Source organism: Manihot esculenta, chromosome 13, assembly GCF_001659605.2.
Source record: "Manihot esculenta cultivar AM560-2 chromosome 13, M.esculenta_v8, whole genome shotgun sequence".
Lineage (NCBI taxonomy): Eukaryota > Viridiplantae > Streptophyta > Magnoliopsida > Malpighiales > Euphorbiaceae > Manihot > Manihot esculenta.
Genome location: NC_035173.2, coordinates 28041439 through 28068683, shown reverse-complemented (window position 1 = coordinate 28068683; position 27245 = coordinate 28041439). Strand labels below are relative to the sequence as shown.

Below are 27245 nucleotides of genomic sequence, written 5' to 3'. Positions count from 1 at the left end.
TTAATTATAGTTATCTAAAAATATATTAAACTATTTAAATTTATATAAAATTTAATAAAAATTAATTAATAATATATTTTGTTAATGATAATGCATATTAAAAGTTTTTAACAATTTTACGAAATATTTTGAATTTTATTTTTTATATAAGAAAAAATATAAAAATATATTGTCATAAATATATTTTTTATTTAATTAAATATTTATATAGGTAAATTTAGATAATGAATATCTGATATATAAAACTCAAATGAATCCTTATTAAAAATGAATACATTTTCCGAATTCAAATATATTCTAAGCCCAATTATATATTAATTAAACTTATATATTTGTGTTTGAATCGGATTACATGCATCTAAATACTCGACCTGTTACTTGACGATAACTCCTTGCATCATTCGAAACGACTGCGTTTCTCAACTAATTAGTCTCACACTGTATAAACCGATAACTAAAGGACTTCTGGTGGATTTTCTTGCTTCCGCAAACATCAAACCAGATCCAAAGCTATGGACGAAGAAGAGCACGAGGTATACGGAGCGGAGATTCCTGACCTGGAAGGCGATATGGACCCTCACAACGCCGAAGTCGACATGTCCGCCGCCGATGAAGACGCCGTTAAGGTCCTTCTATCTCTTTGAGTTTCAATTTTGTACAGAGATAACGAAAACCCTAGTGATTGTATCTATCTTAGATGTTTCTTCGCAAAGCTATGTACTTAGGTTTCTTGCATATATTAACAATAAGCATCACTCTATTTGGGGGTAATGTCGCAGGAGCTGGATGAGATGAAGAAGAGATTGAAGGAGATGGAGGAGGAAGCGGCGGCTCTCCGCGAGATGCAAGCTAAGGTTGAGAAGGAGATGGGCGCTGTTCAAGGTTTTGACTTATTTTTCTTTTTTCTCCTCCTACGAGTTTTATTTTCTTATATCTTGCTTATTTTTCTCTTTTTGACCGTTAAATTTAAACTCATATCATTGTTTTATTGCGCTTGCTGTAATGACATTCACAGATCCAGCTAGTACAACTGCTAACCAAGCAAATAGGGAAGAAGCAGATTCTCGTTCTGTGTTTGTTGGCAATGTGAGAAATAGAATAATCTCATTTTTCTCCCCTCATACGCTAGTTCTTATATCCTTGTGTCAGCTTAGAGTTGCTTAATATTGTGTGATTTTCTTTAGCCCTTAATCAAAATTTCTTGTCTGCATATCTAACTGAAAGATGGAAAAAAGAAAGTTCTCATTTCAACTGGTCAGTTTGAGAAAAATAGCAGCGCCGCTTTTTGCATTGATCAATATAAATATTCTTTTTGGAATACAATTCCCTTTCTATAGAGCATGTCTTATGTATGTGCTAGGTTTCATGAATTTATGTATTTTATATTTGCTTCCTTTTTTTCCTTCACCTAGTTGTGAATTCGGTCCATTTTTAGTGAAATCAATCCTTTTCACATCCATCAATTATTAACCTTCATGATATGTGTGTACATTTTATAGATAGAACATGCATGCACGTGGTAGTGCATCTTCCGAGTTGTCTTATGGACTTTTGGTCTGAACAAGGAGAAAAAAATTGGGGAAAGATGCGTGTTTCTCTAGGTGTTTGTTATAGACTTCTTGATTATTGTCCGAGCATAAAATCATTTACAGAAGCATATGATCTCCTGTTACCTTTCTGTTGTCCATTTAGGTGTTCTTGTTGTGTCAAAACTTCCCCATAGAATGCACTTCAATGAAGTAATAAATTGCGCAGAAGATTAGACAAATTGTTATAATTCTTTGTACAGCAACTGTATAAACTGTTTATTTGTTGAAGAATGGGCATATCCAAGCTTGCCTATGTTTAAATTAACTAGCAGTGGTGGATACACTCGGAAATCCGAGGTTACCATAGATCCTGAGGTTTTCATTTTGATTATTTTTAATGTTTACTTGTTAAGTAGTTTATTTGGTCCCTTAACGGACTATTTTTTTTGTCACTCTAAAGTGAAACGAATAGACTTGCAATAGTTGTGTGTGTGTGTGTGCACGTGCGCACACCAATCCCAGAATACGCTAGCTAAAAAGCAATTTGATGCTTTCTGTGTATTGTATGATGACAACTGTACTATTATATAAAGAAAATTTTGCTGGTCTGTCTTTTTTTCAAGTGTAAAATTTCTAGATTTTGGAATCTTTTTTCTTTTTCTGATATTGCTTGCATTTGAAATGCCTTGTGAATTATGTGTACATAGAAGTTTCAAAATATGTATAATAGTATTGTACAAAATCCAATATAACATCTACCTTGAGTTTCTGAAATGTAGCTGTTATAATAGGCTATGGCATTTTTTTTGTTTAAAAAATACTTGTTTTCTAAGTGTTTTATTATGTGCTCGAATACAGTAAGTATACCTAATTAGTGTATGAGAAAAAGAATTGTTAAATCCTTATTTGACATGCAAGCGGTTTAGTATCAAATTCAATTCATTTATCAGACTAGTCTGTACTCTAATAATTCAACAAATTTTCAGATCTCAACTGCACTACTACCTACCCCCTCTAAACCTACAAGGAAAAAGGAAGAAACAAAAGCAATGAGAAATCCTCCTTTTTCCCGTAGAATTTGTTTTACAATTTTTGAACTACTGTTTCCATTATTTTCTTCTTCTTTTTTTCCCTGTTCATATGGTTTAATCATGGTTTGACTTTAAGTCTCACTATGATCGCAGGGTTCTTATTCAAGTTCTCAGTTCATTAGCACTGGAATAGTTGTACCGATCAGTCATTTCTGTTGATAAGCTTGATTTATGAGAGGTTAAAAGTTCCTGCATGTTAATAGACAGAAGAAATGATAACAAGCTAGTAGAAAGAAAATGAGTGGAAAATATGATGATTTTACTGGAAAAAAGAGTGAAAAGAAAAAGGAATGAAAGAACATTTGAAAGGGAAAAAGAAAAACAGAACAAGAAATTCAAAAGGAAGATTTGAACCAAAAAAAGGAAGGAATGATAAGAGAGATAGAGAGAGGTCCAAAATGAAAATAACACAAATTTATTTTAACAATAAATTGAGTGAAAGAAAGCAAGGGGCTTCCCTGAGGTTGTTGGAATGGATGATAGTATGTTATTGAGATGCTCCAAGTGAGTAGAAGTCATTCCTTTTCAAAAGCAGAGGCAGGTCGGCATATGCAATCTGAGTTGCAGACTGCAGAGCCTCTTCGCTGCTGTTAGTGGTTGGTGCTTCCAGAAAATATGGTCATTGAGCAGATATGGTGAAGGGTATAAGACTTTGCTTCTTTGTCATGTCTTATCTCTTGACTGCTAGTTATTTTATCCTAAGTGTTGCAAATGCTTGCAAATATGTTTTCACATTACAAGTGAACTTACAATGAGTTCTTAAAACTCCAATTAGCTAATTTTGACTTATTGTTGACTTTAATCACTTGTTGGGTTTGTCATTTCTCATTAATCATTACTAAAGAGTTAGCCACAGTGATGGGCGTAGCATTTTCATTAAGGCGGTGCGAAAGTATACACTTAACAAGTAAACTTAACTTATAGAAGAAAAAGCCAAATTAGAGGAGCTTCTGAAATTATGGATTCTAATTTCTAGTTCTATATTTGAAAAAGGAATGGTTGTGGGATGATTTGGTTATTGAAGATTGATAATGTGGTAGTTGGAAAATGCTGGTTTGGTTTTTTTGGACACAAGGCAGCAATGGTTTAGGTATGAAAGTGTGTTTATTGTTTTTGATGGATGGACGCTGGCAAGCTGATGTGGCAGTTTGGCATTGCTACTATGCACCATGTATTTGGTGACTTTAAATTGTTATCAAGCTAATACATATTTAAAAATTTGAATTGTGAACTCAAAAGAGCTTGTCAAATAAAAGTTCTCATGCACAAAGATTAAACAAGCTGGATGAGAGGCAACAGGATACCTTCATATTGCTTGAACGAGGAAAATATAGAGCATTATTGCTTTTGTCAAAGAAGTGATAATAACAACACGGATTAAAAGAAATCACTTCTTTTTGTTCAGTGCTGTTGTAGTGTTCTGATAATCATTATTTTTTCCTTATCATCATGTTTTATTTTGTTGGGGTTTTGATGTATTATGCATGTGGAAAAAGAAATCTCTTTTATCTCAAAAATTACAGTACAAGTAATGTTGATAAAACATTTTGCAACATTTGTTTTTGCCTTAAACCTTTTTTTGTGATTAAATTTAAGTTTGTCTTAGTTTTATGGGTTTGTCTTAGATTTCATGCCGATTGAAATTTGGCAAGCAAACCACATGATGAACTTTATGCTGCAGGTTGATTATGCATGCACACCAGAAGAAGTCCAACAGCACTTTCAGTCTTGTGGTACAGTTAACCGGGTTACTATTCTGACGGACAAGTATGGCCAGCCAAAGGGTTTTGCTTATGTGGAATTCCTTGAAGTAGAAGCTGTACAAGAGGCTTTGCTTTTGAATGAATCTGAACTACACGGACGTCAATTGAAGGCAAGTCTTTATTCTTTTATCAAAACAATTAGCATGCTTATCAATTGTGGTTTTGAAATTTCCTTGAGATCCATATTTTCTTTTGATTTATCCTTTTTCTATTTGATGTACCATTTAGGTTTTGCCCAAAAGGACCAATGTACCTGGAATGAAGCAGTATCGACCGAGGTACTTCGATCCTTCCATGGGTTACCGGTCTAGGAGGCCATATGTGCCTTATTACTCCCCTTATGGATATGGGTATGCTTTTTCTGCACTTATCCTGTTTTGATGGACCATATATTTTTCAGTTCAACACTTCTTCTTTGTGTTTGTCATGCCACCCTCAATGTCTGCAGGAAGGTTCCTAGGTTCAGAAGGCCAATGCGATACATGCCGTATTACTAGGCATTGTTAAAGATAATATCAGGTGGATGTTTCCATCCAGGAACTCGAGTTTTCTCATTTATGATCTTTCAGGAAGATAAAGAGATGTTTTATGGGTATGATGATATTTATAACTGATGACACTAAAGATTGATGAAAAGTCTTATTTCAGACATTATCCTTCTGGCAAAATTTTCTTCATCAAGGAGTTTGCTAGCATTTGGATAGGGAGGGTTTGAATTCTCTCACTCCCTCTCTTTGTAAGGGATTGAAAGGTTCCCCATGTACACGAACTTGGCCTTTTTATTTTATTGCATTGTATCCAGTTTAAAAACTTAATATATATTTTATGACATCGTAACTTGAGAATATTCCCTTGTAAGAGCAATATAACTTCTGTGTTTGTTTTATTTGATTTTAATGTCAATTGAAATCGGTCATTACCTGGAAAAGAAGATGCAACTAACAGTGAATATTACAACAGTTCCCCTGCACGATTTACAAATTTTGGTTTGATGATCAGATGGTCACGTGATCATGGAACTAAGATTTTACCTGAAACTGCTTATCTGTCTACCTTCAAATTAGATGCTCTGTTTCTCCCCTGCTTTTCTCAGCTGAAAAAGTAAACAAAAAGGTACAAAATTCATCCAGAATTATTCAATCCTCGATCTCATTTGTATCACCATGATTTTGATAGATTAGCACCCTAAGACAATGCATCATCGTTTTTATTTTAACATAATTAAATTAAAAAAATACAAGAGGTAAAGGGGTGGCTTTGAACTTCTTTTTCCGGCCATCGAGGACGTCCAGTCGGCTAATTAAAAGATACATTCGTCTTTGCTGGTTACATTGGCGAGAGCTCTGCCGGCATTCTTACAGATGGTATGAGCTGCCTTGCTCATAGTTGCTCTCCGTACAAATTGGGGAGTTACCCATAGTTTGCATGTGATTATTTAAATTTTAACATATGTATACATATATTTTTTCAGAAAGACATGAATATTTATTAAATTAGTCATAAAAGGCCCGAGATTACATAGAGGAGCCAAAATCCTAGAAAGGGTAACCATTCCAACATACCAAGAGTCTTTAAGACCTAAAAGAAGAATAAATTTAAAGTTCGTCAGACCTTGAAGACTCTCGATAGGACGAGCTTAATAGTCACGCTGCTCCTCACCTTTAAAAATCTAACCACCATAGCCAACAATACTCAAATAGAGGTGAAGAATACCAATTGAAAAGCTTGCTTAAGCAATAAAATGAAAAATACAACGTAAAGACTAATCGAGGTAAAAAAATTACAAAACAAAACTATCACATACTAGAAAAATATAAATTCAATAAATTAAAATTCATACATACTGATAAATTCAGTTAAAGATAAAAAAATTAGACATCTTAAAAGAAATACTATTCTTTCGTAAGAAATACTATTCTTTCGTAAAAAATACTATTCTTTCCTAATCTCATATGTAGAGCCAAAAAGAAATATCCAGCTCGTCACCACTAGTAAGTAATGGAAGAGTGGATGTATCTCGAAATTTTGTTCACTAAACCACCGTCTAGATTTTATCTTGAAAAATATAAATTTAGACTACTCGGATAAAAATAAAAAAAAATAGAGAAAAAAAAGTAATATAAAGTAAGCCGCAATCAAACAAACAAAACTAAAATAAGAATCATGTCCACTCACATTCAAATGAGGAGGAAGCAATCCACGTCCAGGTGAGAGGAGAGAGCCACTCCACTCGAAAATAATAAAGGCAGTTACGGAAATTCAACAAAAATGATATCTCTTATTTCAAGAGAAAAAAAAAAAAAAAGAAAAGACGAACAAAGAGAAATCTTTCTCTAAGGATTGACTGAGCAATTGTTAAGAATGAATTTTAAAAAAATTGTGAAAAAAACAATATTTTTATATAAATTTTAACTTTTATATAACTATCCATAAGTTATTAAATTCACAATCCTTTATTTGGAATCATCATTTTTTGACTCGGTAATTTATATAGCTGATATGTAAAAATAAATTGTTAGCCCATGAACTTGACCAAACCTTTTTGCACTTTTATATTTAATCCATTTTTTGAATTTTAGCAAAATAGACATTTTTTTAAAAATTTTTGAAAATTTTATCTAATATTAAACTAAGTTTAGGAGAAGCTGATTAGGCAATGCATGTGGTTTATTTCAATATTATATTATAGATCCGAGTCACTAACAAAAGAAAAATTGAAACATTTTCATGTATTTGTTTTGTAATCTAAATGTTTTATTTCTATTAAAAATAATACAACTTTTAAAAATTTTAAAAAATTTTATATAATTGTCCAGATCGAGTTTCTTTCAAATATTTTATATCACTATTATATAAAATAATATAAAATTATTTTATAAAATAAATTTTTTTATGTGAATTCACCCATTTATTAAGAAGAGAAAAATATTTTATTTTTTACATTCAAATTTGAAACTTAAAACTATTGATTGATTAAATCATAATATCTTATTTTATTTATTAAAATTTAAAATAATATAAGAAAAAATTATTAATTAAATATACCACCTATTATCATAAAATAAAGAAGATAATGTAGAAGAGAATTAGAAATTTAACTAATATGTATGATTTTCAATTTTAAAGCAAAAATTTAAAATTCTCAAATATTAATAAGTATAAAATTATGTATCAAGAAATTTAATTATATTTAAAAATTAAAAATTTTAATATTTATTATCATATATTATTAATATTTAATATTTAAAAAAATAAAGTTTACTGAACAATATTAAATAGCGGTCGCGGTGGTGGAGAATTATTTGAACTAAAAAATCTCAATATTTGAATAATTCTTGTTCTAACTTATATCTATCCAAAAAGTTCTTGAGCTAACCGCTAAAAATTATAGCGTCATACATTTCATGTATATAGAATAATAAAAAAAATTCAAAATATTAACCAACTAAAAATGCAAGAAATTGAATTATATAGAATAATAAAAAAATTCAAAATATTAGCCAATTAAAAATGCAAGAAATTGAGTCATATGAAGAGATAATGCTAGTAAATTTTATATAAAATAAAAATATGAACAAAGTAAAGTGATTAAAATTATTAAAATCATTAATATAATAAATTATAATAATTTAAATTCAAAATTTATAACTTTAGAATATTATAAATACTATTTTATTTTTTTATTATAGAATTTAATAAAATTTTAATTTGATAATATTTTATGCAATTAGTTATATTAATTTTTTAATTATTTTATATTTTATCACGATTAATATTATTTATAATAATTTTATATATATTCTATATAATTATTTATAATAGAGAAAAAAAAAATAAAATATTTATTAATTAGATTATATTATATATAATTTCAAAAATTTTCAAATTAATAAATTAACACTATTCTATAATAGTAAAAATATATATATATAATATTTTATTTTATATATATATATATATATATATATATAAAATAATGTAATATTATTTTATTCTTTATTAATAGATGACTCCACATGCCATGTTAGTATTATTAATACTGATTTAATTTAATTTATAATAAATTAAATTAAATCAAAAAATATTGGTTCAGTCTATTCCAACAACAAGCAACCAAGTAAAGATTTGTGGGCAACCTAAACAATCTCAAATTCAAAATTTTCAAACAATCACAGTATTTACTAGATTCAAACCAAAATCCACAAATAATACACATAGAAATTTGCAGTTATAAACTAAACTCTAGATTTGAATATCAATCTTTATAGAAAATTTACTATTATTAACCCAAAAATTTACTATTTTCAAATAATACATATACAAAATCTACTATTATTAACCCAAAAGTTTCCCTCCAGATAATTAGGTTTTTTTTTTTTTTTTAAAGAAAAATGACAAATAGGGTTTGGCTTGTTAGGTCATTAGGGTTTGGCTTGTTTTAATTGATGATAAATGACCTTATTTTCCCATTACATGTATATTTATAGCACAACAAAAGTACTAATAACAACCACAAATCTATTCCTCATCTGATCTTCAAATTTTAAGAAAAAAAAATTGATGGATAATTGGTCATACTGACAAAATTCTTTGCTTTCTTTAACAAATGTAATTTTTTTAACCTTAATTTTTTTTTCAAATTTGTCATTTCTTTCATAACTTTATAAATCAAGGGAAGAAATAGAGAATCACCTACAAAATTAAAATTCTAGCTTGATCACTGCGTAGACAGATTTATTAGTGGTCATATAGAAAAATATAACGGTTATATGAATAGGCTTTCTCTATATTATAAAAAAAAATATTATTATTACTAATTAATTCGATTATTTTGTTTTATCAAAATTGAACCGAATCGAAATAATTAAATTTTTTAAAATAAAATTTCACTTTTAAAAAACTAACATAAATAAAATTGGTTACAATTAAAATTAATTTATATTAAAATTTAAAATAAATTTCACACAACTTAAATAAAAATATTTTTATACTAAAGAGTTAAAAATATAATTTTGCTACTAACTTTTATACAAAATTTCAATTAACAATTTATTTTTTCTGTATTAATTTTTTACATCTAACCTTTATAAAAATATAATTATTTAATTCATATATACTAACATAATTTATACTAATTTTAAATTTTTAAAAATTAAATAATTATATTTTTATAAAATCTAAAAGTAATAGCTATATTTTATAAAGTTTCAGAGTATGTTAATAATTAACAAATGATGAAAAATATTAAGATTTTAACTTTTTTTTTTTTGAATCATGGCTAAATTATGTATTTGCCCATTTAAAAAACTAGTATCCTACTTATGTTCAGACAATCAGATAAGATATTTTATTTTTGTCCTAATTTTGTAATATTTAAGTTTATTATATACTTGTAATAACACTATTTATGTTGTCACATGTTAGTTTATTTTATATTTATTAATATATTATTAATGGGTTTATATTTTTATTAATTGATATAAGTTATTAGGGATAAGATTTTCTAAAGAGAGTAAAAAATTTTGCAAGTAGTTTAAGAAATGAAAGCAACTTTCCATTATGAAATTAGATCAAACGTACTTGCCCTTAGCATTCATCTCTAATCCTTACACTTATTCTATTTTATTTAGAAAAAATTATTCCTTACACTTATTCTATTTTATTTAGAAAAAATTATTCCTTACACTTATTCTATTTTATTTAGAAAAAATTATTTTTTTAATCTTTGAAATATAACATAATTAACGGATTCGTCTCCTTATTTTTAAAATTCAATACTTTCGTTCTTAAGATTTAATTCGATCAAAATTAGAGATATTTTCATAAAAAATACCATTAGTGATTGAAAAAATGATCGAACTACTCTTTTTATAACCTAACACTTTAATCCCTAAAATTTTTTTTTTACAAATTTATGGGTCCCTTTCTCAAAAAATTAAAGGAAAAAATATGTTTTCATTTTCAAGATATTACATAATTAACATATTCCCTTTATTTTTTGAATTTTTGTGAAGTTTAATTTCGTCAAAATTCAAGAAAGAAAATCTCAAACTCAATATCTATAAATAAATAAAAATTTTAATAAATTTAAGATTTAAATTCAATAAAGATAATAAAAATTTAAATATATAAAATTTAAATTATTAAAAATAAAAGGTTAAAATTTAAATATGTAAAATTTAAATTATTAAAGATAAAGGGTTAAAATTCATTAGAAATTACTTTACTTTTATGATGCTGCTCGACGTCGATCACTGCTCGCCATTTGAAAAATTCATTAAAATATTTCTAATATTTTAAAAAATATGCTAGTTAATCTTTTTGTTAATTTTAATCGTTAAATATTATAAAAAAATCTAAAATATCCCTCATATGGAGTAATTAATTAGTAAACTTTTTAATAATTTGAGAGATCAATTAATAATTTTTTTTGAACTATAGAAACTAAATAGTAAAATATTTAGTGATAAAATTAATAGAGAAACTAACTAGTAGATTTTTTAAAATGTCAGGACATCTTAATATATTTTTCAAAATTGAAATACTAAATAGCAAATTTTTTTATATTATAAGAACTAAATAATAATTTTTTTTATTTTATTATTGATAATAATATTTTTAAAATTATATTTATTATCTTTCCTTTGGCAAATGAAAATTATTAATTTAATAGAAATTTTTTATGAAAAAATCTTGAATTTTGATAAAATTAAATTTAAAAAAGAAGTTAAATTCTAAACATAGAGGGACAAATCCGTTAATTATGCTATAACTCAGAAATTAAAAAATAATTTTTTCTTTTATTTATTTGTCATATTCCAGATTTATCAATCCCAGATGACCTGAAGAAAAAAAAAAAAAAAAAAAAAAAAAGCAAAATTCGTTAACCATTGGAATAATTTAGTCATAGGTATTGGCCAGTACCAGCAATTAATACTAGGAAAATGATATCCACATCTAATGATCCATTCTCAATTCAATAATATGCTTATTTTTATTTCTCGGCCAGAAAAATCCCAACAGTAACTCAAACAAACTTCAGTGTGCATAAATAGTACAGAAACTTTAATCCAAATAACTACAACTAATAAGATTCCAGAAAGCTCATCTCCAGCATATTGCTTTTGCGGCTTCCCTTGAGAGCATTGTATCAACTTCACTACTAAAGTTAATTCATGCTTTGCATAGGCAGGCTGTGTGTTGCAGGACTGCAAAGTAGCTTTCAATCGTCGGAAAGAATTGCTGTGGTGGCAGCTAGTGGCTACAGCACGAGCGTTGAAGTACAAGGCAAGGCATTTATTCACTAAATACATTTAGACAGCTGAGTGCTAAGAAATAATACTAGACCTTGGCACTGGTTACGCCTTACAGGCTTAAGGAAAGCAGGCGTTGGGTTCCCATCCTTCTTTTTCTAAGTCTCTCTGCAATGATAAATGCTAGCTCCAAAGATTGAGAAGCATTAAGCCTGGGGTCACAATGTGTGTGATAGCGTGAGCCCAAGTCATCAAAAGTTACTGTTCTAGACCCACCAATGCACTCGGTCACATTTTGGCCAGTCATCTCTAGGTGAATTCCTCCAGGGTGGCTTCCTTCTTGCTCATGGACATCAAAGAATGCTCTAACCTCAGCCTGCAAACAAATACAATATCATCAACATTAGTTAAGAAGGGACTACAGTAAACAAGATAATTTTGTACTGTATTCATTCCTGTTAACAGTTTACCTTAGGACTTTTTCCCAGATAAGAGGTGAGAGACATATGCCAAATAACCAGGATCATTCTACTTGGCCAAATACTAATAAAAACAATGCATATTGAATATGATAGCTAACCTACCACAAAAGTGGTGAGAAACATATGCCCCAATAACTAGGATCATTCTACTTAGCCAAATAATTATAAAAATTATTGCTCTTGAATGTGATAGCTCACCTACCAAAAACCATTGGTTGACATTATTTGGCACCAAATTACCATAAAACTTCAATACTTTGATGGAGGACTTAATGTTTCATGTGTCTAGTCTTAAACTGATATCACAATTTATGAGTCATGATCTAGTGTATTGAGAAAGCCCATTCCAAAAGGAGCACATGAAACGGCAAGTGCTTACCAGTATAAAACTTTTACATCAGCATGTCATTCAAGTTTTGGATTTGTAATATCAATCAAATTGTAGTCAAATGTCTGAATGTCTACTTTACGGACTATGAAACCAAGTGACATAACACATAAATCTTACCAAAATTGCATCAAAGGGGCGTGTTTTTAGTCCACATGGTGCCTTAATGGTGTTCCCGTGCATTGGATCACAGACCCATGTCACGATCTGTCCTGCCTGGCGTACTGCTCTAATCAAGTGAGGAAGCTTGACTCTCATGTTCTCAGCACCCATTCTACAGATGATTGTTATCCTTCCAGGCTTGTTGTTTGGATTAAGAATTTCAATGAGTTTAACCAGTTCATTTGGATCCATCTTGTTGCTCACCTGCATAAAAGTTGCACACTCCATAACTAATTTTGCTAACATACAGATATAACCAATTCATTCATCTTAGGAATAGGCATAGAAGAGAAGCATGGATTTGGAATAAAGTTTTGTTGAACAATAAATTCCAGAGTAGATTATGTCTCAAAAATTATTCATAGCCAACCATGTACCATAGCTGATATTATATAATCATAAAAGCACCAACACACGAATTCAACAGAGTTGGGAACACTAGCATGTATAGTCTTTCCACAGTTGCGCTTCAAGATTGAGCAGGAGTTGACAGCATAAATCATAGGCCTATGATATTCACAAGTCTTAACCCAATGAAAATATAGAAATCATATGCAAAAGACAAGTTTCAAAAGCTTAGCAGAAAAAGCAAGAACAATTATTTTAATGCTTGCACTAGCGTACCTTGATACCAAGAGGGTTAGAAATTCCTCTAAGGAACTCTACATGGGCACCATCCAATTGACGGGTACGCTCTCCACACCAGAGCATGTGGGCAGAGCAATCATAGTACTGGCCAGAAGTTGAATCCAGCCTTGTCAGAGCTTGCTCATAGGGCAAATGCAAGCATTCATGGGATGTCCAGAATTCAGTTGTCGTCATGATAGGGTGTTCCACTGTGAGTCCTGCAGCAGCCATAAATCCTAAGGCCTCATCAACCCGATGTGCCAGTTCTTGGTACCTATCAAAGAAATCAGCATCAACCATGATAAAGATGTAAATTGTTTCCTAACAAATGAAACAGATGAATGCACCTATGATTCTTAAGGAAAGTTTAGTTTGCATACCTATCTCCTTGCTCACTGTGCTCTGCAAAGTCAAGATTCCACTGAGTAACTCTCTGCATTGCAGCATAACCTCCAGTAGCAAAAGCCCTAAGAAGGTTGAGAGTTGCTGCAGATTGGCAGTAAGCCCTTATCAACCTCTGTGGGTCTGGAATTCTCGACTTCTCGTCAAAAGCATCTCCGTTAATGTTGTCTCCCTTGTAACTTGGCAACTTCACTCCATTCTTCTCCTCAAATGGATCTGATCTAGGCTTTGCAAACTGACCTGCCATTCTTCCCACCTAAAACAGTAATAACAACAAAATCTATAAAGAGTATGCCACGAACATTATCATAGTTATGATATAATTCAAATCAATCCAAAATTCTGATTGACATTAAAATCAAAAATAAAAAATCTCCCTTAATTGAATATCCCTCGTCACTATTTAAGAAACTCCCAACTTTATACTACAAAAAGCGACCTTCCAAAACTTGTTGAATTTAAATTGAAACCCTTTAACAAAACAGAAGCCTAAATGAGAGCTATTGTCCACCCGTATTTCCACCTAAAGATCCTGCTGCAATCTAAAACAAGAACAATTAACCTGCAAGAAATAATCAATATTCAAAATTCATGATCAATCTAACCTTAATGACGGGCATTTGGCCGCCGAACATGAGGACAACGCCCATCTGAAGCAGAATTCTAAAAGTATCCCTTATGTTATTACCACTAAACTCCTTGAAACTCTCTGCACAATCACCACCTTGCAACAAAAATGCATTCCCCAAGGCAGCCTCAGCGAGCTTCTCTTCTAAACTCCTAGCTTCCCCAGCAAAAACTATCGGAGGAAATGCTTCGATAGTCTTCAAAACCGACTCCAGTTCATTCGCATCCGGGTACTCGGGAAGCTGCAAAGCCTTCTTCGTTTTCCAGCTGTCCAATGTCCATTTCCCGGTACCAGGGGCGGCAACAGGCGCCGCCGCAGGCGCCTTCGACTCCTTAACCGTACTTTTAGCAGGCTCTGCAGCATGAACGGCGGTGATTGAGGGAAGAGATCTGGAGCTGTTGTTTCTGTTTCCGGGAAGGAAAGAGAGAGGCGGTTGTTGTTGGTGGTGGGGTTGGTGGTGAGAAAGAGATTGGGCGTTGCTGTATAAAGACTTGGAAGAGAGAGTTGAAAGAGCCATTTCTGTTCAAGCTTCCTCTGCTTTTCTCCCTGCCTTCCGCAAAAGCTTTTAGAGAGAGAAACAATGGAGGCTCTGGGCAAAAAGAGAGACAAAGTGGTATTTATAGAGGTCCAAGTCAGAAGTCTGTAACGAGACAGATTCATGTTTGGTAGACTTCAATGGTCAAAGGAGCAAGCAGGTTAGGTGCGCAGGAAAATGAGAGGAGGGGTATTTTGGTAAATAAATGGGTGCTATGGCCAGAGACTAACAAGTCACATGGGCTGAGCAGATGAAAAAGGGAAATTTGTGCTGCTAAAGGAAAATGAGAGGAGGGGTATTTTGGTAAATAAATGGGTGCTATGGCCAAAGACTAACAAGTCACATGGGCTGAGCAGATGAAAAAGGGAAATTTGTGCTGCTAAAGGAAAATGAGAGGAGGGGTATTTTGGTAAATAAATGGGTGCTATGGCCAAAGACTAACAAGTCACATGGGCTGAGCAGATGAAAAAGGAAAATTATGCTGCTAAACCTAAATACATATAATTTGGTTCTGATCTTTATACATAAATATTAACTTTACCAACACGTTAAATTTCTATAAAATTAATATATTTAATTTATTTAGTTAATATATTTTTAAATTTTTTAAAAATTTAAAAAAATACTTTCTTAAAATATAAAAATAATTTACTTATTTAAAAATAAATAAATTATTTTTTAAAAAATAATCTTATATAAAATAAAAAATTTAAATCAAATAAAAATTAAAAAACAATTTACATATTTCAATTTAATTAAATTATTTTGTAAAATTTAAGTTATCAGATAGTAACAAATTTGAACTAAATAAGATATTAAAAAAATTAAATAAGTTTCAAGAGGGGTATTTTGGTAAAAGATTGGGTTCCCACATCCTTCCTTACCTACCGATGGCTCCACTTATATTTCAATTTCATTACCTAACGAACAAGGGTTGATTTTGCTGTCCTAGTCCATGGAATTGAAATAAGCAATTGTCACATACTCCACTTGTAAATATGGACGGTTCCTGTTTGGGCTACGCTTATAAGTCATGATTGAATTTTAATTTTGGTACGATAAATCCACACATACGGAAAAAAATAAAAGAAAAAATTTAAACAAGAACAAAGGCGAGCCATTAATTTTTTAGTATGATATAATATCATTATAATATATTTTATATTTAATTAAATATGTATTAGTTTTATTAATATGTTTTAATAATAATTTATAATTTTATATAAAAGTTAAATAAAATTAAATTAACCATTAAAGTGCAACATGTTTTTAAATTTTTTATAACAATTTTATTTTTTTAATAAATTTTATTTTGAATTGTAATAAAATTAATTAAATATAATTTAAGTATAAATAGGATTAAACAGATTATAAATCATAAAATTAATTTAAATTTAAAAAATATAAAAAAATAAAGATTTATAAATAATTAATTAAAATAAAGAAAAAATTATTTATGTAATAATAATAATAATAATAATAATAATAATTTGTTATTAAGCAACTTTATTATAATGTGATAAAAATTTTAAAATTAATAATTTTTATTTTATTTTAAATAAAATTATTGATTTTGAAATGCATTTATCTGTAAAATAATTAAATTTAGTGTTCTATTATCATAATATCAAACTATCATGATTATCTCTAATTAAAATTATTTAAAATTATTATAATGTAAAATTAAGAAGATATATTAATTTAGTGAATTCATTATTGTAAATGAAATATTATAAATGTTATAGTAAATATAAAATTTTTATTTATATAATAATACATCTTACAAGTATAAAACTATTTTAAAATTATTGTAGTACCATAATAACTGATTTTGGTTAGAAATTAAATTAAATTAAATTAGTCTAATTCAATTCGATTTGATCGATTTTAAATTTTAATAAATTTTTTATTTTTTAAATATTTTAAAATTTAATTAAAATATTTTAATTTTAATATAATCTAATTTTTCTATATTATTAAAAATAACATATTATTATCATATTAGTTCGGTTTAATTGTTTCATTTTTTTCTCATTAAAATTAAACCGAACCAAAATAACTGAAATTTTTAAAATTAAAAATCAAATCAAACCGAAATAAATAAAAAATCAAACTGAATTTTAATAGTATATTAATAATTAGCTTCATTTTACTGTAATACAAATTATTAAATTATTAAATTATTAATTTTATATTTTTATATTGCATAATAATATATTTATTTTAGATTTAGTTATTTATAATTTAAAAATATTACTAATTTTTATTATTAAATAGTTGAATTTATTATTATAAGTAAAATATTATAAATATGATATTAAAATACAAACCTTTTATTTATATAATTATACTTCATAAAGTTATTAAGTATAATTTTTTTTAAAAAAAGTTATTATGGTGAAATTATAATATAGATTATAAGTAAAATATAATTAACACTTAACTTTATTTTAATGTAATAAAAAAATTAAAATTAATAGTTTTATATTTTATTTTATATAAACTTGTTAATTTTAGATTTAGTCATTTATAATATGAAAGATATAATTATTTTTTTATTATTAATTATTTTATTTATAATTATTTTATTTTAATATAATAAAATTTTATTATTTATAAAGTTTTACTCTTATTAAAACTTGTTAGCCATTTCTCACTTGTATAATCTTTAACTATAAGTTTCATATATAATTAAACATTAAATATATGATGTAATATTAAAAAATAAAAAATATTAATGAATATATATATATGTTAATATAATTTTAAAAATCCAAAAAATAATTTCCTCTATTTACTTTTTCTTTTAAAAAGATATAATCATTTAATCTAAATAAAGTTTGCATTAAAAAAATAATTGAGACACATTAATCATATTTATCATTGGATAATTAATGTATATAAATTTAATTGCAAATATTGAATTTGATAATTAACTCAATTCATTTTACACAAATTGGATTTCTAATTATTTTTTAGACTATTGAATAAAATAATCTAAATATTTGAAAAAAAATTACATTTATATTCTATATTTTTTAGACAATAAAATTAAAACTTTAATACTAGTCATGATTTTAATCAATTTAATGATAAATTACAATATAATTTTTAAAATTTATTTTATTAATAAAATAGTCATTTAAAATAAATGTTTTAGTTTAATTATGTCCTTATTTATCATTATTATTTTATTATTCTAATACGTGTTAATAAAATATTAATATATGTTAAAATTAACTTAAATTTAATTCCTACGGTTCTTTATTTTTTGAGAAGGAAAGGATATTGTAATTAAATAATAGAATATTGTTGAATTTAATAGATATAATGAAAATAAAAAGTATTTATTTTTAAGGGCTATTTTATTAATTAAATAAAATTTTATGGATCATATTGTAATTTATCATTAAGTTTTTGAGATTTAATGTTTAACGATTGGCTAAAATTTTAATAATTTTAATGTTTTGATTTTATTATTTAAAAATTAAAATTTATGATATGCCTAATTTTTTTAACATTAGATACGAAATTCACATTTAAGACTATAGGATCCCACATTTAAATTTTTATCAAAGTCAATCATAAGAAAAAATTGTGAAAAAATATTAAACAAAGATTTTTTTTTTGAATAATCTCAAAATTAACGTATATATATATATTTTTTCGTTTTAATAAATTAAAATTAGTTATATGTATTCCGTTTTCAATTTTTCATAAAATCATTGAAATATTCTTAAAGATTAATTATTTTTTAAAATTATGTTATAATTAACCTATATGTCTCAAACTTTTCAAAATAATAATTGAATTCTTTTTCTTTAAATTGTGAAATTGAAAATACATATATAATATTTTCAAATATAGAGGTGGAGTGAATGTATATTATGAACTGTTACCATAAAATAGATCACGTAGCAAGGATTTGATAATCAATATGCGGTTCCCCTTATAGAAAGAAAGGTCCGGACAACCATGATGGCCAGAATCGAGAGAAAAGAAGATCCGAACATTTCAGATTGGCCTCAGGTCGGTTCAGTTCGTTGGGACTCGCCCTCTCAACTAAAGGGCGAGGCACCATAAGTAAGTTATCGTTAATAGTTACAATTCAGTAGATCACCTTTACGTCTGTAATCACGGGATTTCTGACCAATTAGCTTGTGAGATTCCTTACCAACAGACTGGCCACATCATTGCCGGATTTTCAAAAAATACTATAATTAACCTCATCTCTTTACTGTATAAAAGATAAGAATTATAGAGACAAAGATACGCTATTCTCTCACATAACTACTCTTGAATTCTAAACATTATACTCGCCCTTCTCTTCAACTTACTAACTTGAGCATCAGAGTTACTGTCACATGCGCCAACCACCTCACGTTCTCCATCTTACAGGTGGACCAATCACAGCACAGCTCCGTTGGACCAATCACAACATAGCTCCATTTCGACCACATCATCAATTTGGTTTCAGCAACATCATTTGGTTTTTCTGTCAAGAAAACCATTGAATTCTTTCTATTTATTTGGATTAAAACCAGTATCTTATTCCTTTTCTCCTAAAAAGAAATCTCTCTCTACTCTTTCTCAAAATGACTGATATTTTACAAGCTAGTCCTAAGGTTACTACCAATGAGAGTGTTATCATCTCTTCCACTCCTAGCAGTGGATAAAACACACCTTCTATGGTCAATGAAGCAGATCTCAATAATATGAACAGTGAGCAAATTCTCTAATACATCCAAAGGTTACAAGCTACTTTTGAATAGTACAAGACTCGGGAGGAGGCGTCGTTAAGGGTGAGCATTCGGTCGGTTCGGTTCAAAACTGAACCGAACCAAATAAATCGAAAATCGAAATTTTAGTATTTATGAAAATCAAACCAAATTGATTTTGGTCAGAAACTGAATCGAACCGGTCTGATTCAGTTCGATTCAGTTTGGTTTGATCGGTTTTAATTTTTAATAAATTTTTTATTTTTTACACTTTATTTTTAATATTTTAAAATTTAATTAAAATATTTTAATCTTAATATAATTTAATTTCTCTATATTATTGAAAATAATATATTATTATCACTAATCGGTTCGGTTCGATTTTTTCGATTTTTTTCTGTTCAAAACCGAACCGAACCGAAATAACTAAAATTTTTGAAATTAAAAACCGAACCGAACCGAACCAAATTTTGAAATTAATTCGGTTCGGTCGATTTTTTCGGTTTGAACCGAATACTGCACACCCCTAGGCGTCGTTCATGGCTCCCAAGAAAAGGGAGAAAGCCTCCGTAGACATTCCAAGGATTTGGATAGAGGCGATCAAGATGTGGTCTAAAGGGAAGGCCAAGTTTGAAGAAGATGAATTAGACGAGGCTCCAAATGGTGTCGATTGGAAGTTAATCTGGGCTGTCCAAAGGCACCAGAAGGAGCAAGAGGAGGACTTTGGTCTAGATGGTGCCCACCTCTTTCAGATGAAATCTTAATAGAAACTTTCCCAACCAAGTTCAACCTGCCTAGTTTGGACAAATATAATGGAACAGCAGATCCCAAAAGTCACTTGGCGATCTTGAGGACGACCATGCAGCTTCAAGAGGTCAACTACTTCGTGTTGTGCTGAGTATTTTTGTCAATACTCACAGATTTAGCTTAGAAATGATACCAACATTTGAGGCTAGATTTAATTCAGAACTTTATGCAATTTGCTATATTATTTAAATCCAGGTTTATTACTTGTATACCTCTAGAAAAGCTCTCCTCTGACTTGCGGAATATCCGCTAAGGAGAGGGCGAGTCTTTAAGGAGCTTTATCTCACGTTTCAATGTAGAAGCAATATAGGTGAAAGAATTAAATCATGAGATAGCATATGCAGCATTGAAGAAAGGGACATGCAACGTCAAATTTATGGAATCCCTAATCAAGAATCCAGTCGCTACGTACCAACGGCTAATGGGAAAAACCTGGAAATACATCAGGCTGGATGAAAAAGTCCAAGCATTAAGAGAGGATAAAAGGACGAGTCAAAAGCAAAACCAAAAGTCAGAAGGGCGAGAGAATTTGTTAGGCGAGAGAATTTGTCAGGCTAGATGGCCAAACGTTAGACCCACTAAAACAAGGCCATAAGTCGAAAATCTGTCAGGCTAGAAGACCAAACGTTGGACCCACTAAAATAAGGCCATAAGTCAGGAATCCGTTAGGCTAGAAGATCGGGCATTGGACCCATTAAAATAAGGTCATAAGTCGAGAATCCATTAGGCCAGAAGACTAGACGTTGGACCCATTAAAATAAGGCTATAATTTGGGAATCTGTTAGGCCAAAAGATCAAGCGTTGAACCCAATAAATAAAAGTTTCAAGGTGGAAATTCACTAGAAGACCGGGTGTTGGACCCACTAATCAAAGCATTGGATGTCTGATCACAAGGCGAGTATACATCAGGCCAACCAACCGGGTTGTTAGTTCCATTTCATAAAAAAGTTTCTAAAGCACCTGCCCAGGCCACAAGACAGGTATGAGTTAGGGTACAGGACCGAGCATTGATCCTATTTCACATAAAGTCTTCGCGTTATTAGTCCCGTTTCTAAAAAAGTAACAATGCATGTCATTTAGCGACAGTGAAATTCTATCGCTAATTTAGCAATGTCATAACAAAGTCTGTCTCTATAAGCGACAGAAACAAATTCAGTTGCAAAAAGTTTGCGATGAGTGTATCAAACACATGATTAATTTCATCACAAATCTATCACATAAGCTTTCTGCGACAAAACATAGCCCTTTAACGATGAAAATTATTCATTGCAGGAGTCCAGATTTCTAATTGTTTTATCACAATCTCATTTAAATAATAATAATAAAAAAATATAAGGGAGATACATAGTTTTTTGTATCAATTCCCACAAACAGCGCCAATGATGTTGTTCACATCATAATTTTTCGAATGATGTTGTTCACATCATAATTCTTCGGGTATGGACCTGCAAGATAAAATAAAACGCCAAGTGGGTTGCCTTGGCAACCTCTCCAATGCTTAAGTCAATATGTGTGATGAGTAAATTATAGAATTTATTGATAGAGAAAATATTGTACATGATTATTGTAATACTCGGCTAGAGTCCGGCATCGGAATTCTACTTTCCGGTAGCGTCCAGGATGTCGGAATTCTCTAGAGGGTAAGATTTATGTTTTTCTAAAATGTTTTGATATGTTCATAGTTTTTAAGTATAAGGAAATGAGTGTTTGAAGAAATGAGCCAAGGAAGAAAATCCAGGTTCGGCCGCCGAAGGTGATGTTCGGCCGCCGAACATGCATGGCTTTTGGTTTCACGTTAGGCCGCCGAAGGTGGTCTGGCCAGCCACCTATAAAGGCCCTCAAGCGGTGGAAGGATAAGTATTCACTTTTCTTTCACTTTTCAGAGGTGAGACCATCTCTTTCTTAGAGTTTCTTCATATTTTCATCAAATCATGCAAAGTTTTGATTGGTTTTAATGTTATTTTGAAGGTTTTGAGCTAAAAACTCAAGATTTGGAAGTTGGAGAGTTTGAAGGAGAGTTGCTCCATATCTCCACGTTGGGATCGTTCATCTTCTTGTTTTTAAGAGGTAAGTGAAGATCCTGAGCTTCTTTGTATGTTTTATGGAAGTTTTTTGGAGGTTTTAGGTAGAGTTGCATGAATAGGGTAAAAAGTGAGTTTTTGGTATTTTGTTGATCAAAGCATGTTTATGTGTGTTGTGTTATGTTTGAGTTGGGGTTTTAGGTAGCTTTTGACCCCTTTGTGCATAAACTAGAGTATATGTATATTGAGGAGTTGAGATGTTTGAGTTTGGAAGAGTTTGGTATGTTTTGGCGTGAGGCAGAGCAAGGTTCTGCCTTGCTGATGAACCCAGCTTCGGCCGCCGAAGAAAGGTTCGGCCGCCGAATATGCTGAGGAGGTGGCTTCGGTTGCCTAAGCTTGCCCCCGAGAGTTTGGACTTTCGGCTCTGGAGGGGAGTTTCGGCCGCCGAAGGTGCCGCCGAAGGTTATGGACTTTCGTCTCTGGAGTGCCTTTCAGCCCCCGAAACTTGCCCCTGAAAGGGTTCGGCTGCCGAAAGTAGAGATTCGGCTGCCGAAGGTGCATGAGTTTCGTCTCTGGAGAAGACTTACGGCCGCCGAACCTGCTGCCGGAAGTGCTCTATCCAGCCTTCCTTTGCATGTTTTGCATGATTGTTTTAAGGTGTCTAAGGGGATTCTTGGGGAGTTTTATAGAGGTGTTTTTGAGCTAGTTTTGTAAAGACCCGGAAACCGATACCCCTCTGTAACGGCCCGAACCGCTACCGGCGCTAGGATCCAGATCGACTTAAGGCCGCCGGGACCCGTAGCAAGCCAAACATACCTCCTATCACCTGGTCTGTAACAGCCTGGAAACCGAACTGCTACCTGCACTAGGATCCAGATCGACGTAAGATCGCTGGGACCCGTAGTAAGCCTGCTATACTGTCTGTGTACCTGTGACATGATCATACATTTTCTGTCAAACCATTAAACACTTTTCTTTCCTCCAGGGCTTAACCTGTGCATGCACTATTTCTGATCTATCAACTCATAGTGTTAAGCCTGGTTTTCTCATATTTATAACAATAAAAGAAAACATACATAAACTGATCATGTGGCTACAACAAGGGATTACAACTCTTATAAGTCAAGCACAAAGCTACACACTATACATTATCTCTTTACATGTACATGTCCACACTAGCTAGTACATAACTCTGCTTCTTGCAAACCCTGCTGGACTCCCTCTGGACTCTGAACCTGCAAACCTGGGGGATAGGGGAGAGGGATGAGCTATACAAGCCCAATGAGCAGAACTATATAAACCATAAGTTGAAAACATGATCTCATGGAATGCACTACAGCACATCATCTCAGGGATAGACATGACCACCAAAAATCCCACTCAAAGGATGCCTGGCCTAGCCAGGTCTTACAACCTCAATCTGCCTGGCCCGGCCAGGTCTTACCACTCTGCCTGCCTGGCCCAGCCAGGTCTTACTATCTCTGCTGCCTGATCTAGTCAGGTCTTACCTACAGATGGCTGCCTGGCCCGGCCAGGTCTTATAACAGAGTTTGGGCTATTGGAGTCGCCTTGGTCTATCCACAGCCTCATACACATCGTATTATGCAATGCGTCAACTTCGTGAAACTAATGACATATGCTCAAAGCAGTTTAGTTCTGAAAAGAGAAGTTCCACTCACCTCTGGCTGACTTGGCAGGTTCTGAAACAGTGCTCACTGCTGCTCTCTGGGGTTCCTCTGGTCCGTACCTACACAGGTGGACTCAAATGAGGGACTAAACTAACTCAAGAACTTCCCTAAGAAACTCCCCAAAAACCCTCGAAAAGATCCCCAAACAATCACATAAAACATGCAAAAGAAAGCTGGACAGGGCACTTTCGGCGGCAGGTTCGGCGGCCGAAACCCCTCTCCAGAGACGAAACTCATGCATGTTCGGCGGCACCTTCGGCAGCCGAAAGTCTCGTCCAGAGACGAAACTCAACCTTCGGCGGCACTTTCGGCGGCCGAACCTTGCCTCCAGAGACGAAAGTCCCAAGTTTCGGGGGCAAGCTTTGGCAGCCAAAACTGCCTCCACAAGGGGTTCGGTGGCCGAACCTTCCTTCGGCGGCCGAACCTTCCTTCGGCGGCCGAACCTGGTTTTGCCCGCTGGGCAGAACCCTGCTCTGTTTCATGCAAACCTTTCCCCCAAACTTACCCAACATGTATATCAACTACTCCCAACTAGCACATACCATAAAACATGCATAAACGGGCCTAAAACTCACTTATAACCCCAAGAAACATAACAAACAACACTTAAACATGCTTAACCACAAAATCATGCAAAACCTCAACCAAAACCCTATTCATGCATACTATCCATACAACTCCCATAAAACCTTCAAAAATCAGTAAAAGAGGTTTTGGATCTTGACTTACCTCTTCCAAATAAGAGATCAAGTGATCCTAACGTGGAGATATGAAGAAAACCTCTTCTAAAGCTCCAAACTTCCAAACTTGCTAGTTTTTGCTCAAAACCTTCAAAACACACCAAAACTCTTAAAACCCTTGAAAGATTTGGTGAAAAACATGAAAAACATGAAAGTCAACTTGGGAGAGGCTTGAACTCACCTCTGGCTGCAAGTGGAGGAGAAATATCCTCCTTCCACCGACCTTTGGCCCTTTTATAGGTGGCTGGCCAGACCACCTTCGGCAGCCAAACGTGAATCCGAAACCATGCAAGGTTCGGCGGCTGAACTTGCCATTTTCTCCCTTGGCTCTTTTCTTTCAAAAACTCATTTTCCTTTATACTTAAAACCTTCAAACAAGTCAAAATACATAAGAAAAACATATGTATTACCCTTCTCGAGGGTTCCAACTCCCAAGATTCCACCAAACTACAGGAATTCCGAGGCCGGACTCGAGCCGGGTATTACATGGTCAATTCCCATACATGATCAAAACTTTAACATAAAAACTTAAACATATGATGCAAACACCGAGCTTGACCTGTATGCGACATAACTGGAAACATAAAGACCCCCTTACTAGAGCCCTCATCAAAACTCTAGCTGGGTCAACATAACATACATCAAGCCGGAGTCACATCCAAAGAACTAGAACTTAACCTGTGCATGCATCAAACCACAAACATAAGACCTCCACTAGGGTCCTCATCAAACTCTAGCGTGGTAAACAACACATACCACAAGATTAGTTCAAACACAACTCAACATTAAACCATAACATACATCATGTACTAAACAGGGACTAACCAAGTCTTAGGGCCAAGCACAGTACTAATCCATAAACATAACTCTACTTTTACTTGCATTACATTACATTTCATTATCTTACAATACATTATCTCAATTTACATTACATGTCCACACAACTCTAATCTATTACATAAGCACAACCTTAACTCTTGAGACTTCCTGGTCGACCTTCTACTTGCAACACTGGGGTTAGGGGAGAGGGGTGAGCTAAAAAGCCCAGTGAGTAGAAACAAAGAAAACAATTCATTAATTACATGCATTCATGAAATGCGTCACAACACAAACATTTCACATAACGGATTGGACATGACCACCAAAACTCTCTCTGTCTGTAACATATCATGGTGCCCGGCCTTTCGGGCTCCTCAGGACTTCATTATGCCCGGCCCTTCGGGCTCCTCAGGACTTCATTAACATAACATATCTAGGGCTATTGGGGTCGCCTTGGTCCATCCACATCAACAGTAAATAATGCAATGCGTTATATTCGTGTGACTAGTGCAATCAACCTATTACATAGAATCATGACGCATGAACATGCTTTAGGCATTTGAATTTCGTAAAGTAAAAGATTAAGTTTAGTTCTACTCACCTCTGGCAGACGCTGGACTGACTCTGCAACAGCTAACATTGATGGCCTCCTCGGTCCCTCGGGTCCAATCCTACACAGGTGGACTCGAATGAGGTGCCAAACACACTCTAAACAACTCATAAATAACTCCCCAAAAACCCCTCAAAACATCACTTAAACATGCATAGGAAACAACCATGAAAGGGCTGGACATGGCACTTTCGGCGGCACTTTCGGCGGCCAAATGTCCCTTCCAGAGACGAAAGTCATGCAGGTTCGGCGGCGGGTTCGGCGGCCGAAGCCTCACTCCAGATCCGAAAGTCAGGCACCTTCGGCGGCCGAACATCACCTTCGGCGGCCGAAAGTCTGCTCCAGATCCGAAACACAACTTTCGGGGGCAAGCTTTAGGCGGCCAAACCATGCATCCACAGGCAGGTTCGGCGGCCGAAACCACCTTCGGCGGCCGAACCTGAGTTCATCCAGAACTCAGCCTCATGCACAAACAAGCCTCCCAAACCTTACCAACACCCAAAACATGCCTCCAACCTCACAAACACATGCATAAACCCTTAACCATGCACAAAGGAGCTTAAACAAGCTTAAACTCCAACAAAGAACATCAAAAAGCATACATAAATAGCTTATGACCCACATAAGCCAAAACCATCAAAATTACTCAAAGCCTTACTTGCTCTCTCCCAATCATGCATACACTCTCCCACATGCATAAAGGAGCATAAACTAACATAAACTCCTCAACACAAACATCACATAACATACATTGGGCATAAAACCCACATAAACCCTATCATGCATATCTACCCATACTCAACCATGAAAACATCATTAAACTTACTTATTAAAACACAAGGAAGGCAAGGATTTACACTTACCTCTTGGAGATCGAGGGGTGGTGCGATCCCTAACTCGGAGGTGTGGAGGATCCAAGCTCCAAAAGCCTCCAAGCTCCCAAAACTCCTATTTTAGCTTCAAAACTTCAAAACAAGGGTAG

The 27245-nt window shown here is 32.3% G+C and overlaps 2 protein-coding genes across 2 annotated transcripts; one reads left to right on the top strand and one right to left on the bottom strand.

Moving 5' to 3' along the window:
* The first annotated feature begins 460 nt into the window (after positions 1-460).
* LOC110630177 (polyadenylate-binding protein 3) lies at positions 461-5230 on the top strand. Its single transcript, XM_021777530.2, has 6 exons — positions 461-626; positions 780-882; positions 1016-1086; positions 4302-4493; positions 4612-4733; positions 4832-5230. The coding sequence occupies exons 1-6, from the start codon at positions 513-515 to the stop codon at positions 4878-4880; spliced, it is 651 nt and encodes a 216-aa protein (XP_021633222.1). The 5' UTR covers positions 461-512; the 3' UTR covers positions 4881-5230.
* Positions 5231-11358: 6128 nt separating this feature from the next.
* LOC110629956 (phospho-2-dehydro-3-deoxyheptonate aldolase 2, chloroplastic) lies at positions 11359-14936 on the bottom strand. Its single transcript, XM_021777187.2, has 5 exons — positions 14303-14936; positions 13676-13953; positions 13293-13569; positions 12627-12872; positions 11359-12012 (listed from the first exon to the last, which is right to left on the bottom strand). The coding sequence occupies exons 1-5, from the start codon at positions 14840-14842 to the stop codon at positions 11749-11751; spliced, it is 1605 nt and encodes a 534-aa protein (XP_021632879.1). The 5' UTR covers positions 14843-14936; the 3' UTR covers positions 11359-11748.
* Between the last annotated feature and the right edge of the window lie 12309 nt (positions 14937-27245).

What these genes read in the sequence shown, in the direction of transcription:
- LOC110630177 (XM_021777530.2), top strand. Translation starts at nt 513, where the DNA reads ATGGACGAAGAAGAGCACGAGGTATACGGAGCGGAGATTCCTGACCTG. An exon ending in GGAGATGGGCGCTGTTCAAG is followed by an intron (nt 883 to 1,015) that starts GTTTTGACTTAT and finishes TGACATTCACAG; the next exon opens with ATCCAGCTAGTACAACTGCT. An exon ending in TACTCCCCTTATGGATATGG is followed by an intron (nt 4,734 to 4,831) that starts GTATGCTTTTTC and finishes CAATGTCTGCAG; the next exon opens with GAAGGTTCCTAGGTTCAGAA.
- LOC110629956 (XM_021777187.2), bottom strand. Translation starts at nt 14,842, where the DNA reads ATGGCTCTTTCAACTCTCTCTTCCAAGTCTTTATACAGCAACGCCCAA. An exon ending in CACAGTGAGCAAGGAGATAG is followed by an intron (nt 13,570 to 13,675) that starts GTATGCAAACTA and finishes TTTCTTTGATAG; the next exon opens with GTACCAAGAACTGGCACATC. An exon ending in GCCCCTTTGATGCAATTTTG is followed by an intron (nt 12,013 to 12,626) that starts GTAAGATTTATG and finishes ATTTGTTTGCAG; the next exon opens with GCTGAGGTTAGAGCATTCTT.